The sequence below is a fragment of the Tinamus guttatus genome, unplaced genomic scaffold (assembly GCF_059628265.1).
Source record: "Tinamus guttatus ecotype Peru unplaced genomic scaffold, ASM5962826v1 Tinamus_guttatus_pri_ptg000197l, whole genome shotgun sequence".
Lineage (NCBI taxonomy): Eukaryota > Metazoa > Chordata > Aves > Tinamiformes > Tinamidae > Tinamus > Tinamus guttatus.
In genome coordinates, this window is record NW_028288731.1 from 812,467 (window position 1) to 827,461 (window position 14,995).

Consider the following 14,995-nt stretch of genomic DNA (forward strand, 5'->3'; position numbering starts at 1 on the left):
GCTCGGAGCATCTCCTCCAGCCAAGGCACCCTCGGATATGCCTCAATGCACTGTGCCTACGGCAGGGCTAGAGGCACCTTCAGACACCCAAAAAGTTGGGGCGATGGGAGCACTTCCAGCAAGTACGTTGCTTGTGGAAGAGGGTGGCTCGTAATCCTGCAGCTCCTTCTTGGGCGGTGCTTCTTGTAGCCTAAGCCCCAGCCGAAATGCCTGGACTGCTGAAAAGCTTCAGAGCTGTCGAGCTTCTCACTGCACCTACAGCCAGAGCAATGGGATTTGCCAAGCAGCCTCGAAAAGACCTGTGGCAAACAAGAGGGATGCCACAGGAATTTGGGCAGCAAGCTAAATATGGGTGCTATGGTTAGTTATCATCTAATTTTAGAGAACATTAATGCAGCTGATGACTCCTTGATTTCAAAGATGTAAAGAGAAGCCCTACTAAATGGGAATTGAGCTGTGAAGGTGAGCCCTGGAAAAGCCCCTGCGTGCATGTCGGTTCCTGCAGACGATTATGGAAGAGCTGAGAATCTGAGAATTTGGGAACATCTCTTTTAGAATGTTTTGGGAACATTCTTTTTATAGAAACAGAAACTGAATGGTGCAAGATGTCATTTTAAAATACCAAATACAGTGCAAGCTTGCCCAAATAATTCATTCTAATTGGTTTTGTGATTCACTCAAGGTATATAATTTGAAAATGCATTTACTGAATATTTTGCTAGCTTGGTCCTCCTTTCAGCTAGCTTAAATCTAGCTTCTGGATGTGAGGTGGAGTAGTGGGGCCAACTGCAATGAGCTTTTCATTGGCACAAGTATCTTCCAAACATAAGGAAAAAAACAAATAAAAAACATTCTAAGTAGCTGTCAGGATGAGAGATTTGGCATCTGCTCCTTCTTTGTGACACTGGTGTCCATACAGTTTCTTGTCTGCCATTTTCACTCTCCTTCATAACCTTTTTGGGATAATAAATAGCACGTTTCCCACAGCTGCCATGTGAAATAGCCAGAACTTAAAGCACTCACTACTTCAGAAGGCTTTTTGAGAGCCAGTAACAGGAGTTAAAAAGCAATAAATACATTTACTGCATGTGTGTGTACTTGTTCCTGCTTGGAGCAATGTGCATGCTCTGACAGGCTGCTCGTGCAGCATGGATCACTTGAGAATATATACTGTTGATCTGGGTTAAAAGTTTCCAGATGTTACCATTAAGAGCTATAGACAGGGCAGTATAGCTCTTGCTGGCAGCAGAGTGGTGTGGTTTAGTGATCTGGATTTGGTGACTGGAAGTTGGCTCCTCTCCTGTCCCCCTTCTAGTTCTGCGGAATTTAATCTGAGCTTCATTTTTGTCATCTCAAAGTAATTGGGTAAATTTTGCATCTTGAGTTTACCTAACTAAAACCTACCTAACTAGGTCACTTGAGTGACCTAACTAAAATTTTGTTTGCCCCTACGAAAGACATTCCAGTTAAAAAGCACAGGATGGCTGAGGGTTTTTTGGCACTCTCTCCTGTGAATGTTTTCAAATTAAATTAATTTTTGACCGCATTATTATGCACCTTTTTCCCTTTCAAAAGGGACGTCCAATTCGGAGCTCATGGCAGGCAAGCTGACCGCTAATGATAGTGGCCTGCTCGACCAGGGAGATTTAGTACATGCATCTTTGCTTTGAAATGTGAGATTATCTAAGAAATCTAGTGGCAGCCGTCCGTGTGGCACAGGGTACTGCTACAGCTGACCATCATCGGGCAAATTCTGTAGCAGAAATAGGTGGGCTTGGGGGTGTCTTCTTGCCACTGGTCTCGTCTCATGCCAGGTAGCAGGAAGGAAGGTGCACAGAGGTTCCAGGGGACAGGAGGGCGAGCAGCAGAGCCTGGGCTGAGGTTGGTGGGAAAGGAAGGTACGTGCATCGCGTTCACTGATGCCAAGCAAAGAAACCCAGCGCCGTGAGAAGGAGGCTTTGGTGTGGGAGTGCCTTGTGCCTCTTCTGCTGGCAAGGATTCAAATGTCTCCTTGAGGGTGCTCACTTGGAGACCACTGCTTAAGCAGATATTAAGCCTGAAAGGGAAAGAGAATTATCTCCTGCCCCTCTTTAACCTCCAAGAACAGACTCTGGCAGGCCAGGTCACCCGGCAGATGAAACTGTACTCTTAGTTAGAGGCAAGTGTCCGCACTTCAACTCGGGTTTAAGGGCATAATGCAAAGACCTTGCCTTTGCTGTCTGCTAAATTCATCCTGTACTAGCACGCTGCTTTGCACATACTTACTTCAAATACAAACCCCAAGGAGGGTAAGACATGTCACTAGTATTTTCTGAAGTGGGTTTTCTCCAGGTCTGTTCTTTGGGGTTGGCATCTGCAGGGGAAAGCAGGGTGGGAGGGCAGGGCCTCCCAGGCTCTTAGGCCTGGTGGAGGCACAGACAGGGAAGAAATCTAGCAGTGTGGGAAGCTCAGCCTAGGTCTTTCATATATGCCTGTTGTGAAGACACATAGGAAAATTGAGTGGGGCAGTGTTGAAGGCATAGCTGTATTCAGCAGACCTTCAAATTCTGCCTTCTGTTGTCATCTCACTGGGCTTAGCCCATTTTCTTGGCACAAGATAAGCGAGGTGGTGCGTCTAGCAGTCAAGATGTTAGGTTGGGCTATGCAGTTGCCCATCACAGTTCGGGCAACCTGAGCAGGTCATAGAGGCAGCGGGCAGCAGGAGCCACCTCGTTTCCCAGATCGGACCTGGCAGGTCCCAGAAGAGCAGCGGAAAGCGGTAGGTCTGAATGTCCCTGAACCCAAGGGCTGGCCGCCAGCCTAGGGTTGCAGCTGGAGCAACCTGCCCTTCCCCAGGGTTGGGGCTGGTATTTGCCCATTGTCAGGGCTTCCCTGGGAGGTAAGAGGGGGTTGAGAGCAGTGTTCTTTTTTCTGTTTTTTTTTTTCCTTGGTGTATTTTTTTCTGTTTGTTTGTTTCCCTCAGATGCAAAGGTAGGAGTTTGGCAACAAAGTGTGATGAATGAAGCTGTGACTCCCTTTTTGAATCTGTGACTACCCAGGTGCTCTTAAACCAGGAGGGGGTCTTGTTTTAGAAGCACTAGGAGAGGCACAAGGAAACAGCAGCTTGGAAAACAGGTTTTCTGTTTGTGTGTGGATTTACAAAGCTGAGCAGTCAAGGACAGTTCTCCCCTTCAGCAAAACTGAACTGTGATTAATGCTATTCCCAGGTGAACATGTATGATTTTTAAGCACATGCTGGGAGGAGAGGCAAGAGCTCCTAGCTCGCGGCAGGGTTTTCTCCTGCCTGGTGTCAGGTCTCGGCGGTGAAGGCTGCGCAGAGCTCGGTGTCAAGCACCTGAACAGAAATGCTGCTTTTTAGGTAACCACAGTGGCCTGGAACATAAGCACTGCTTTCATTTTACCTGACTTCTCAGGGTCAGGGTTTTCTCAGGGTTTTGATGTGACTTTTTTTCCTTGCATTCATGTGTCGCTGTACATTGTGCATAAATGACTCTTCCTTTGTACTAGGTTGTATAATGCTGCACTGCTGTGTATTTGTTCATGCTCGCTCTTGTTTCCTTGTTTCCCTCCTTTTCCTTCTTCTTCCCGTAGATCTATCAAGTCCAGAAGGTAGGGCTTGGTCTCGCTTTCTTGTTTGCATGTGTTTTTTTTTTTTTTTTTCCCCTCACCTTGCCAGGCCTGACAGCATTTTGGAAAAACCTCTTAAGAACAGAAGATGCACAGCAGTCTCCTGGTTCTAGATGCTAACAAAGATGCTGTTAAAGCTGTAACTGGGTCCCTTGCTGTGTGACGGCAGAAGTTTGCTGAAAAGGATTTTCCTGTGATGTTTAGCTTTTCTGTCCTTCCAGCATGTGAACGTCCAGCAAAGAGAATAGATTTGAACAGATTTTTTGCAGGGAAAGAAGAAGCATTTATTTCTTTAAGCCTACTGTTTTCCACCTCACAAATATTTTATTTTTTTCCCTGACGTTTTTATTGCTTGCTGAATGATACCTGTGCCCTAAACCCCAAGCCTGTCTGTTCTGTCCTGGCACTTGAGCAGCTCTAACCGCATGTATCACCAGCTTGCCCTGGCAATCCGTGCCTGCCGCTTGGAAATGCTCCTCTTAAGTGCGTTTCTATATGGGGAAATCTACTGAAATCATCTGCTCTGGTATTCAATCCCAACATCATTAATTTGGTGGCCTGCGTACTGAGTGAATCAAATTAACGTCTTCCCACGGATCAACAGGCTCGTTATCGATCTCCTTTATGGGAACTGTTGTAATTGAATCTTCTGGTACCCGCGCAGCCCCGTGGGAGGCAGTGTGGTGGTTTGCTCCTGGGGGCTGGCATGGATGAGAAGAACACGGGTTAACCCCACAGCATCCTGCAGCGATTTTGGCAAGTCTGGAAGTTTTGCTGGCCTTTGGCAAACAGATTGGATCCGGAGTGCTCTCTCAATGGTATTGATGTCATTAATTTTAATACAGCTTTTTAGGGTGGAAGAGAACTTGAGGTGAGCAAAGAGATCTGAAATAAAGACCAAAGGAATGGATAAGTGTAATTTCTTCTTTTGACCTGTGCATTCAGTCGTAAAAGGCCTTTTAGGGAAGGAGAAAAGGTAGTTCTTTAGAGAAAGAAATAAGTAATTGGGAATATCAAGCTTGGAGCTATCTAATTTTAAATGGTGAAGGAAAAGCTCGGAAGTGGAGCTGAGCTTGTGAGGAGGTGACCTTTGAGGACGTGCACGTCTGAGCGCAAACAAACCTTGCAGGAAGAGGAGCCTCCCATGAGGCTCCATCCGAGCTGGCTGGCAGTGAAGCATCGTCCCCGGGTTCTGCCAGGGCGCAGGCCTGGCCAGCCCCACACCCTGGTCATAAGGGTGAAGGGCCGTGGCCAGCACATATGTTGTACAATATATATGTTGTACATAATAACAGGGGATTTCAGTTTGCGGGGCGCTGGTGTGCAGCACCCATTGGCCAGGAGGTAGCTCCTCTGAGCGTTTGCGAGGAAGCCTTTCGTGCTTGGCCAAGTAGTGCTCGCTGCCTTCAGGCTGAAGGGAAAAAAGGCACCCAAGTGCATTTTGGCTGAGCACCCTGTGGGGTATTAGATGCATTGGAGCCTGTATGGAAATGCTTTGTGGGGAAGAGCGAAGGAAGCTCTTCCATGCTCAGGAAGGGATGTGGTTAATTATCTTGCTGGACTGTTGTCTCTTGCTTTTTCTAGAGAAGTGCACCCACTGAATTAATTTCCCGTTTTAGGCTAAACCCCTTGTTTCTAGTGTCTTTCTTAATGAGTTGGACTGCTGTGAGGTTCCTCCCTTTCACAAAGTCTTCTCACAGCTGACAGCATCTAAAGGAATTTGTGCAACCTGGGCTGTCCCTGATGTCCTATCTGAGCAACTGTGTGCACGCTTGACTTGAGGGTAGGCTTTCTTCACGTCAGAGCCTTTAGAATGAAAATGATCTTAAGATGCAAATCATCATGTGGTTTAATGAGGAAGAAGCCTGAAGTGGGAATAACCTGGTACAAGATCAAACAAAGTGCTTAGATTCAAGTTCATTAATAATTAGTGAGTGGGGGCTTTTAAAGGCCAAAGTAAGACAGATTGCGTTAATACCATTGAATGAGCATTGAATTTGGAGTATAATTCAGAACAAGATTCCAAGATTCGATCACTGTCTCACGTTGTGACTGCTGATATTCCTGTCTCCTCCTGCTTTGGAGAAAGCAGGCAAGTACAGACTTATGTTTTCTGCATTAACATGAACTCCAAAGTACAAAACTCAAAATTGTTCTAAAATACATTCTCCTTTCCTTAGCCAGGTTTCCTTTTGCTGGTTGCTATCTTTTAGTCCAACTACTTTCCTCCCCTCACACAAGCATGTCACAGTTATTATAAATTCAATCTTTGAGTCGAGTCTCCTAATGTGTGCTTGGGGAGGAAGAAAAATCCCGTGCAATTTGCCAATCTCTGCAGTTTGCTGTCTGGTGGAGACACAAGTTCAGTGGGAAGTTGCAAATCTTGGGCATGGGAAACATGATAAGAGAAACAAGTTGGAAGAGACCATCCTCTGGGAAACCGTGGCACATTTGATACCAAAATGGGGTGAGTTTTCCAATGTAGCCTGCTATGGGGAGCACATCCTCAAGGTTCCTGTGCCGTCCCCACGGGCGATACCGAACCATTGTCAAGATGATCGAAGTCAAAGCAAAAATAAAATCTTGTGCTGTGAAAAGGAGCTTTGAAGAGCTGCAAAAACACTGAATAAGAATGCACACAGATTAGTTGTATTTTATTCAACTTGTCTTTCCAGCATGGTAAATCTGTATGGTAAACGTGATGTGACAGCGTTTCCCATCCCGCAAATGTGCGTTCAGATCCATTATAATAAATCTTGACTGAAATGGGTCAGGAATTTGAGGCTCGTTACGCTCTTGGCTCCTTTCCCCGGAGCGCTAGTGGTTTGTTTCTGTTTTTTGCAGTGCTGGGAAACAAGCAGCTCTTCAGCAGCCCGCCCTCCTCGCGGGTGGCTGCTCCTTTCCCTGTGCAGGGACGTTTTCCGGGGCAGGCGCCGTGTCGGAATCAGAAGGGCTCCCGTGGCCTTTCCTTGGCGCACTGTCTAACCCGTGTGTGTGATGCTGCCCTAACCGCATGTCTCAGCGCGTGGTGGCCACCTTTCTCATCTAAACTCTGTTTGTTTTTCCCCTTTTCTGTCTGTAGAAATATTATGGTCTGGATACTAAGTGGGGCGACATCGAGCAATGGATGGTAGGCCTTGGTCAACACAGCTACGCGGCATTTACCCGGGGAGCGTCTTGGGTTAGAGTTTCAATAAGCATCAGCGCAGCGCGGTGCAGCGGCTCTTGGCTGAGCGCAGGTGCCTCTGCCCTGGAGGAGGTGGCCCCACTGCCCCCCTCTGGATCATGCCCTGCAGTGGCAGTTGTCCTGCCAAATCATTTCAGATAGATTATTTTTTTCAGATGTATTTGGAAGGACTGTAGGTTGGAAAGCTTGATTGCAAAAGCACTGCAGTTGTGCTGATTCCCAGAGGCACAGAGAGGCACTAGGCTGTGCAGTCATTTTTTGAGGTACAGACGAAGTCACTGCATGGCAAGGCTAGAAGGGAGGGGGCAAAGTTGGGGGTCACAAATGAAGGAAATATTTTTATTTATTTATTTCCCAGTTTGACCTAGTGTTACTTTGCGTTATTTGGTTTAAACCTACCTGACTCCTAGCCACTTCCCTGTGTCTCTCAAAGTGCTGTGCTGCTGTATCTGTCCTTTCAATGCCTCATTCTTTCTTTTCTCTGCTGCCTTGGTAGGAAGACAGTGAGCGTTATTCCCGTAGAGCCCGGAGAAATGCCTCGGTTAGTATTTACCTTTCCTTGTTCCTTACAGCTCGACACTTCACGTTAAGAAAGCAAAGAAGTGCATAAGGGCACTTGCTTTTTGCAAGAAAAAGCAGCCCCCAAAAGATAGTGATTTTAAAAAGAAAAACCCCGTTTTGTGCCCTTTCGGCATTCTCCCCAGCCATATGAAATGGGCTGGAGAACTCTTGCAAATGTCTGTGATTAAAGAGGTGGGAAATGACCTGCTTTTAAATGAGCTTTTAAAGTTAACTTATTCAGACTGTGAGCCAAACACATAGAGCAGGGAAGACCTGAGCAAGCTTGTAATTCATCCTGTAGTAACATGCTTGACACTGTATGATTTCGTTTACTTTCTAATTATAATTTCATGCATTTTTACAGCATTTTCCCTATGATTTTTCTCTCTGTCTCACCAGAGCCACCTGCTTTTACTTCTCCTTGTTATTTTTGTTCTTTTCACTGTGTTCTTGTCTTTACACTTCCTCCTGCTAGGCTTCGGATGAAGATGAGCGCATGTCCGTGGGTAGCCGTGGAAGCCTGAGGGTTGGTAAATCGTGCAGTGCATGCGTGTGCAGTGAAGTCACTATCCTCCTATGCCACCACACTGGGTATTCAGCATCCTTAGTGCTCTGACAGAATCTTCCCTCCACGTTCTTGCCTTTCCTTTTGAAGGGAAAGGTGAATCTGGATGATCAGTCATGCTTTTCTAAAGCAAGCAAGGCCTGCATCATTCATAATGCTATCTTTTTCTTTGATTTCTGTCTTCTATGGAGATTTTGTGGAAGTATTTTGGAGGGAAAGATGTCTGTGAGTAGTTCTGGCAGTGTAACCATCAGCATGGGCTAGAAAACCACCTGAGATGTTGATTAGACCATGCTGGCTGTTTGGTTTAAGCCCTCCAAAGGTAGCAGCAGCCTCGTGAGCTGGTGTCATGTTGGCGTGAAGGTGTTTGTGCCTCTTGCAGGGCTGCCCTCAGCTGCAGTGAATCCTTACAGATGCAAGTATCTCCAGTAGCTTTGTTGCGGCTTGTTGAGAAGCTATCAAAACCATCCTGCCCCTCATGTTTTGGAAATTCCCCTTGTTTGATTCTTCATCATGAGAAAGGAAACTCCAAAACCTCATCCTGAGCATGAGATGACCAGCTCTTCAGTCTCTCTTACTGCAAGCGCCTGTGCTGTCCTATGTGAGCGGGCTGCTGTCTCATCTAGGAAATGCTGTTGGATTTTACTCACTGGGGGTAGTTTGTGCCCCTTGGTCTCTGTGCTAGCTGAATTTTCTGACTTCTGGCTTTGTGCAAGATATCCAGCGTTATCAAAATTATTTTATTTTTCTGTGCCTTCCCCCACTGCTTCCTATCATTTCTTTCAATGTTCTTTTTTATATTCTGATTTTTCTTTCCTCTTGTGCCTTGACAGTCTCACCTGGAATACACCAGCGCCTACCCAGTGGTGAGAATAGCCTGAGAGTTGCAGTGGGTGTTTAAAAAAAAGCTAACTGTGAAGCAGAAACTAACACTCATCCTAACTGACCTAAGCTAAGGATGGTCTCAAAGGCTGCTGATGGTATTCTGTGGTGTCAAGACCCTGCTTCTCGCATGCTGCTCTGACACGGGCATCCAGCTCACATGAGAAGCACCTAAGCTAGATCCAATTCAGTAGTTATCCCAGGGCAGAGTAGAGCTACTTGTGTTTTCCCTGTCTCTAGCAGTCTGCCTGTCCTTTGACCAGGTATGTCTACCTGGTCTGTGTTTCAGCATGAATCTGAGAAGGAATAACGCCCTCCCAAACTCACTTTGAATAGATGTAGCCAAGGGAACAGGACAAACATGCTGCCTAAAAAAGACGCTTTGTGTCTCCAGCTGTGAACAGTGCTGTCCCGTGACAGCACCGTGTGGGGACCGAGGTCATTGGTCAAGCGCAATACGGTTGCGCTGCTTTTATGAAGCTACTGAAAGACTATTGGTTTTACTGCATTGAGATGGCTTTTGTCTCCTCCTCAGCATGTTGAAAAGCAAGCTATGGAGAGTTTTGCAGAGAGTAGTTTTCTCACCCTCTTCTCCATTCCCTGCTCTATTTCAATTTTGAGATGCAATGAATCTATTTGTGAGTGACCTATATACAGAAATAGTTCACACACATTTGGGTTTTGCATGGATGTATTGATGTGGTAAGTATAGACAGCTGGTAGCTCTAATAATTGACTTAACCCAGCAAGCATGAATAATGTTAACTGCGGCTACTAAATTTAACAGTCCTATCATTGCTTTTAGAAATATTCTTTAATAACTGATCATTTGAGTTTGATTTAATTTGATTTTTTTGTTTTGATGTGTGCTTACTGAGCCATCTCCTGCACAGCTGCAGAAATACAGCACTGATATTTTTGCATGTTGATCTGCATGCTTGCCTTTATCTGGGAGCACGTGAATTCGTCGATCTTTTTTCATCCTGCGCTCTTAATCTCACTGCAGGCTGGATTAGAGAATGAGAGGACCAAAAGGAAGAGCTACTCCAGAGCAGTATGTATCTTGACTGTTGGCACCAGAGAGCTTTTTTTACGAGCAAAACTGCTGTGAGGGAGCTGGAGAATATTTGCAAGGGTATTGGCTCTAAGAGCCAGCCAGCCTGATGTCAAGGATACGGTGCAACTCTCTGGACTTGTTGGGTGTGTAAAAATAGAGTATCCCTTGGTTCACAAAATGTGGTATAATCCAAGTGCTCACAAATCCCAGTGTTGTATGTAAAGAGCATCTTGAACTCAAAACCTAGCTTGGGTTTTAACATGACCGAAATAAGTAAGAAATAGTGCAATTGATACAGTAGAGGCTGCCCCTTTTCATGTAGGGAGCAGTACTGTTTTACATGCATCAAAGTAGTGGGTAAGCAATGATTTAAAACAACGTTTGAGTAGCTAATAATTTAGTAGTGCTTCAGGAGAATAAGTAATATGTAGTAGTAATATTTTTTTTTAAGCATGCTACTTCTCCCAAAGAGTGCCGAAGCTTTAAATAGGGCCAAAAAATCAAAGGTTTTAGTTAAATGTCTTCATCTCAACATTGGTAGCATCCCATTGGGAACTGGGATCTTGGGATCTCTTTCAGGTTGGGATGGGGAATTAACTGTTCAGAGCAACATGTGGCATGTTACAGATGGCAGAGTTTTCATGCAAGGAGGTGCTGTACGTTGAGATGATGAAATGCTAAAGATTTACTGCGTCTCCAAAGGTGCTTACGGTAATAGTGCTCATCAATATTGATCAGGAAGTCTAGAGGTAGTTGTGGATGAGTGCTTAATTAGTACCTGTATAAGTTGGGCACTTAGCACATGGGAAAGCCAAACCTGAATGAAAGGTAAAGGAAGAGAGGAAAACAGAAAAGACTAGGGTCAGTTATAACACTGTGAAGGGACAACAAGTAAAATCTGAATATTTCAGCCTCTGGAGTATGCAGTCTTGTTTGCTGCCATTTTCATAAAGATTGTGATCGGCTGATTAACATTTTAACATAGCACACAGCAAAGGTCAGCGAGATCAAATACACCCTGCAGAACTTGGAGCTGTCAGAAGGCCACGTCGGGAGCGCTCGCCTTGGCGAGCGTGAGCTGGGGCACTCCCAGGACATGGTAACGGTCCCAAGAGGAGTGCTCTGGAATATGGAGCTTGAAGTCTAGAGGATGCTAGGGTGAATTAAACAACAGTGTTCAGAAGTGCCTCAGAGATGCAGGGAGAAACAGTTACTCTCCATTTGTGGAAAATTCAATCTAGTAGCCCTAGCTATGCAAGGTAATTCTTTAATTGCACAGAAGAAAATCATGAGATGCGACTTTAACACGACTACGAAGCCTTTCTTGTGTTTCCACAAGACACGTGAAGCCTTGGCCAAGGTCAGGTCCTTGTATGCTAATGCATAATTAGTTGAAAAATAACTCTGTTAGAATAAGATACAGCTGCAGTGGCTGTCGTCTGGTCTCTTCCCACCTAAGACAGCTTCATCTGCTTTGAAAGGAGAACCCTGATCTGCAGGACTTGTTGTTGCTGGCTCTCTGACTATGTGGGGAGGGGAGGCTTCACGCAAGGTTAGAGTAAAAACATGGATGGTGATAAGAGGTGGTTTGCCAAAACTGAGTAACAGTAAAAACTAATGAGGACAAGTGCGTCGAAAGGGGAATAATTAAATAGGCTGCTACAAAAATAAGGAATTCTGCTTGGGAATAGTTCAGAAAGAGGCTTGAGGTTGCCCTTAGATATGCAATGGTGTTGCAGAGAGGCAAACATGTAGTAATTGGCTTACAGGGAACTGCTGTGTTCATTTCAGGAATGCCTTAACATTTAGATTTTAATTTTAAATTTACTTTTAAATTTCCACTCCCAAAATCATGGGAGGTCTTCCTTGTTCTTTGCATTAGAGCAAGCCTCATCATGTAGCAATGCTAATACAGTGAACTGATTGAGAAATCTGAGCCTTTATTGCTGTCAGTATAGGTGATTTTGGCATCTATCATCTCATCTTCAAATGTTTTATTTCCAGACTAAAAGCAGGCTACGTGGTAGTGTTTTTTTTTTTTTTTTTTTTTTTTTATCCAAGACTCTGCTGCTCTGGGGCCTCCCCTACATATGAATTGTGAACTCTAAGTGTCCTCTTTGCTCTTCCGGAGGACACTTATTTGTGTTGTTATTCAATATGATAGGAGACAGCTCAGCAGGTTAAAAATCTCTTATTAATATTTGGATTGCAACACAAAACACCTAGATGTGGCAGATGGTCACTGTTACAGATTTAATTGAAGAAAACTAAATAAAAGAAGTTTCATACAGTATTATATGTTGAATACTGAATTTCTTAAGGGGGGGGGGAAAAAGCAAAATACAGAAATGAATTGAGTTCTTTGCAAGCAAGAGTATCCTTGACATTTTTGGCTGGTTTATGGATAGAAATAGACCCCACAATATTCATATTCTTGAGGTTTTCCTGTAGGCTGTTTGAAAGTAGGATCTAATTCTGCACCTTTGTTGCTGGGTGTCTCTGAAAAGTGCCACCTCTGTCCTTGCTCTTCATGTGTGATGACGCTTATTACAGTTCTCTTTCAGGTTTGTTTCAGTTTTTATTTTATCTCCTTTTCTTTTTTCTTTCTCCTTCCATAACAGACCAATGGTTATGAGGAAGACGTGTATGGATCATCCCAGAGTAGAAAATCTAGCAGGGTTAGTAGATGATTTATATTCATGTAAGAATTATTGCGCTCTCTAATGCCTTTAAAGCTAATTAGCAAATTCTTTTGTGTGGTAAAGCAGGTTTTTCCTGTCCTGCACGTCACAGGCTTTGCAGCTTGTTGTACACAGAGGTGCAGCAATAATCTGTTCAAAAGAAAAAGGCCCCGAGTGGGAAAAGGAGCCTGTGAATTTGACACAAGTAAAACTCGCAAGGCAGAATCCCTTAACCTTGCTGTCAGAATTGCTAAATTGTGGTGAGAAATCCCTGGATGGAAGCCAGCTTGGGGGATTTCCATGTGTTCCTGGCAACACGGCTGTGGTTTGCTGGGCTGTGCAACATTTATTCAAGTAGCCCATGTCCTCGCACATAATTAGTCCATGTCTTCAGATCTACACGTGTAGAGGGTGTTTTTGCGCTTGAATTTTCCCCTTTGCCTCTTTCAAGTTTGCATAATTATATATATTTTCCTTTATAAATCGTATCCTAGAGCTGCTGGAAATTCCCACAGAGCTGAACAGCCTGTGAAAGCGCTACCATCACACTGTGCTTTAGTACCGTTGATTTACTTCATTTCTAGAAATACTTCTCAAAAGAGCTTCTTTACTGAGTGCAGTGTGTGTGGGTCGCAATGAGCCCTTCCCTTCCAGCACAAGGGATCTTCAGCATCTGCAGGAGCTGCCTCTGTTCCTTAAATACTGCCCTTTTGTGCAGTTTATTTAAATGCATTTCCTTTCAGGAAAAGTGTCTTCCTTTCTCTCCTCTTGCCTTTACCTTCACAAAGGCAGACAAAAAACTTGGAGCTTGTTGATCCTTATGCTACCAGGACACCTAAAGAAACTTAATGATGTGCAGACTAAAGCTCTCAGTTTAGGAGGAAAAAATAGCTATTCTAGGATTGCCTTTGGGTAAGTGTTTGAGCACTACATGTTAACCATACGATAGGCTTCAGTGCGGTTCCTTCATCAGCGAGTAGCTGAACGGGTGCTTGCAGAAGTGAGACCTGATATTTTATGGGTTTTATTATTATTATTAATGGAATTTGGGTCTGGTTTCTGGTAGTCATTGGTAAATGTTGGCTAGGAACTAGGTGTTGAAGGGACAGGACAGATGTAAAATCAGTCTACGGATCCAGTTAGGAATACAGAGTTGGGTAACAAGCTGCAGTAAGAAACCTTGTCGTATGGTGCAGCACCAGGCTGGTTCAACGGGGAGGCTTAAATGGCTTCACATAACTAGAGTTAGGGTGAAACTTCGGTGCACAAACCAAATAGGCACCTTTTAAACCTGGTCTGTTGTCTTCTAAGTCCTGTACAAGAAGTGTCATCGTAGCTTAGTTTCTCGTTGGGTCGTAACAGTAAGAGGGAGGAGAGCCCTTGGGGACTTGAGGCCCTTTCATTGGAAAAGAAATCAAATGGGTATCTGGTGCATAGGATGCTGTAGGTATAAAGGAAAGTCCTTTCCCTTGTTTAAAAAGATGCAACTTTACAAATAGAAATGTCACACAATTTTTCACACATATCTTTAAGCTAGTTTCCCTATTGCAGTTACTTTACCTCTTTTGGATCTCACTGTAAGCACCTATTTAACATTTTGTTTTCCATTTAAATGAATTAAGAAACTTCTTTATGTTACAAAGCCAAGTTCTCAAGGTTTCTTTCCTTCGTAGGCTTCGTACTACTCTGATCTCGGTCCTCACAACAGTGGATATTCTTCCATGTCCCAGCCTTCTTCCCACAATGGAAACTGGGTCTGTTGCCCTCTGGTTTTGCCTGGCCTGGACTGCTTGCTCTGCCTCCGTTGGGATAAACCAACCTGCTGTGTTTTGGGAATAAATAATTTGGACCAGTTGTTGAGAGTCTCTGTAGCTCTCTAGCTGAACTTGAGAGGGGAAAAAATGAAAGGAAAGTCCCACCTTGTTGATAATGGTTGGAGTGAGCCATGGAAAGCTGCTTCAAAAAGGGCACAAGTAGTTTCCCTTTGCTGCTCCTCCCTTTCCTACAGTTACTTTATTTGCTGTTCCCAAGTTGCTCTGGGAAAACGTGCAAAATGCCCATTAACCAAAGCTCTTGGTTTGGTCTCAAGACCCTCCTTGCGAGGTCTCTGCTCACCTCGTCGCTCCAGCGAGGTTGAGGCCACCCCACACGGTATCGCGAGTGAGCAGCTCCTGCCAGAAGGACGGCAGCAGCTTCCCGAGGGCTCCCGGGCCCACGGGGCTGCTTGGTTTACGGTGTCCTAACTCCGTCCTGAATGATTTGGTGTTTGTACCTACTAAAATGCATTCCTACAGCTGTGTGGTGCACTAAAAACACCTTAAAACCATGGTGTCTTTGGCTTGCATAGCCCCATAGCGATTTTTTCGGCCACGGCTGAAGTGAGGAGAAGCAGCCCTGCTGGCTGCCTGCTTGACACAATAACACCATTAACAACC

The 14,995-nt window shown here is 44.7% G+C and overlaps 1 protein-coding gene across 2 annotated transcripts in view; it reads left to right on the forward strand.

Annotated features, from left to right (window-relative positions):
• The window catches only part of LRRFIP1 (LRR binding FLII interacting protein 1), a 77,731-nt gene that overhangs the window by 41,322 nt on the left and 21,414 nt on the right, over window positions 1-14,995 (forward strand). The window contains exons 3-9 of one of the 2 annotated variants that reach the window (XM_088523679.1): window positions 3,592-3,609; window positions 6,710-6,757; window positions 7,311-7,355; window positions 7,851-7,901; window positions 8,774-8,806; window positions 12,501-12,557; window positions 14,234-14,314. The exons of the other annotated variant lie outside the window; for it this stretch is intronic. Of the exons in view, the coding sequence (XP_088379805.1) occupies window positions 3,592-3,609; window positions 6,710-6,757; window positions 7,311-7,355; window positions 7,851-7,901; window positions 8,774-8,806; window positions 12,501-12,557; window positions 14,234-14,314 (333 nt within the window). The remainder of the gene's footprint in view (window positions 1-3,591; window positions 3,610-6,709; window positions 6,758-7,310; window positions 7,356-7,850; window positions 7,902-8,773; window positions 8,807-12,500; window positions 12,558-14,233; window positions 14,315-14,995) is intronic. 2 annotated transcript variants of the gene reach the window in all.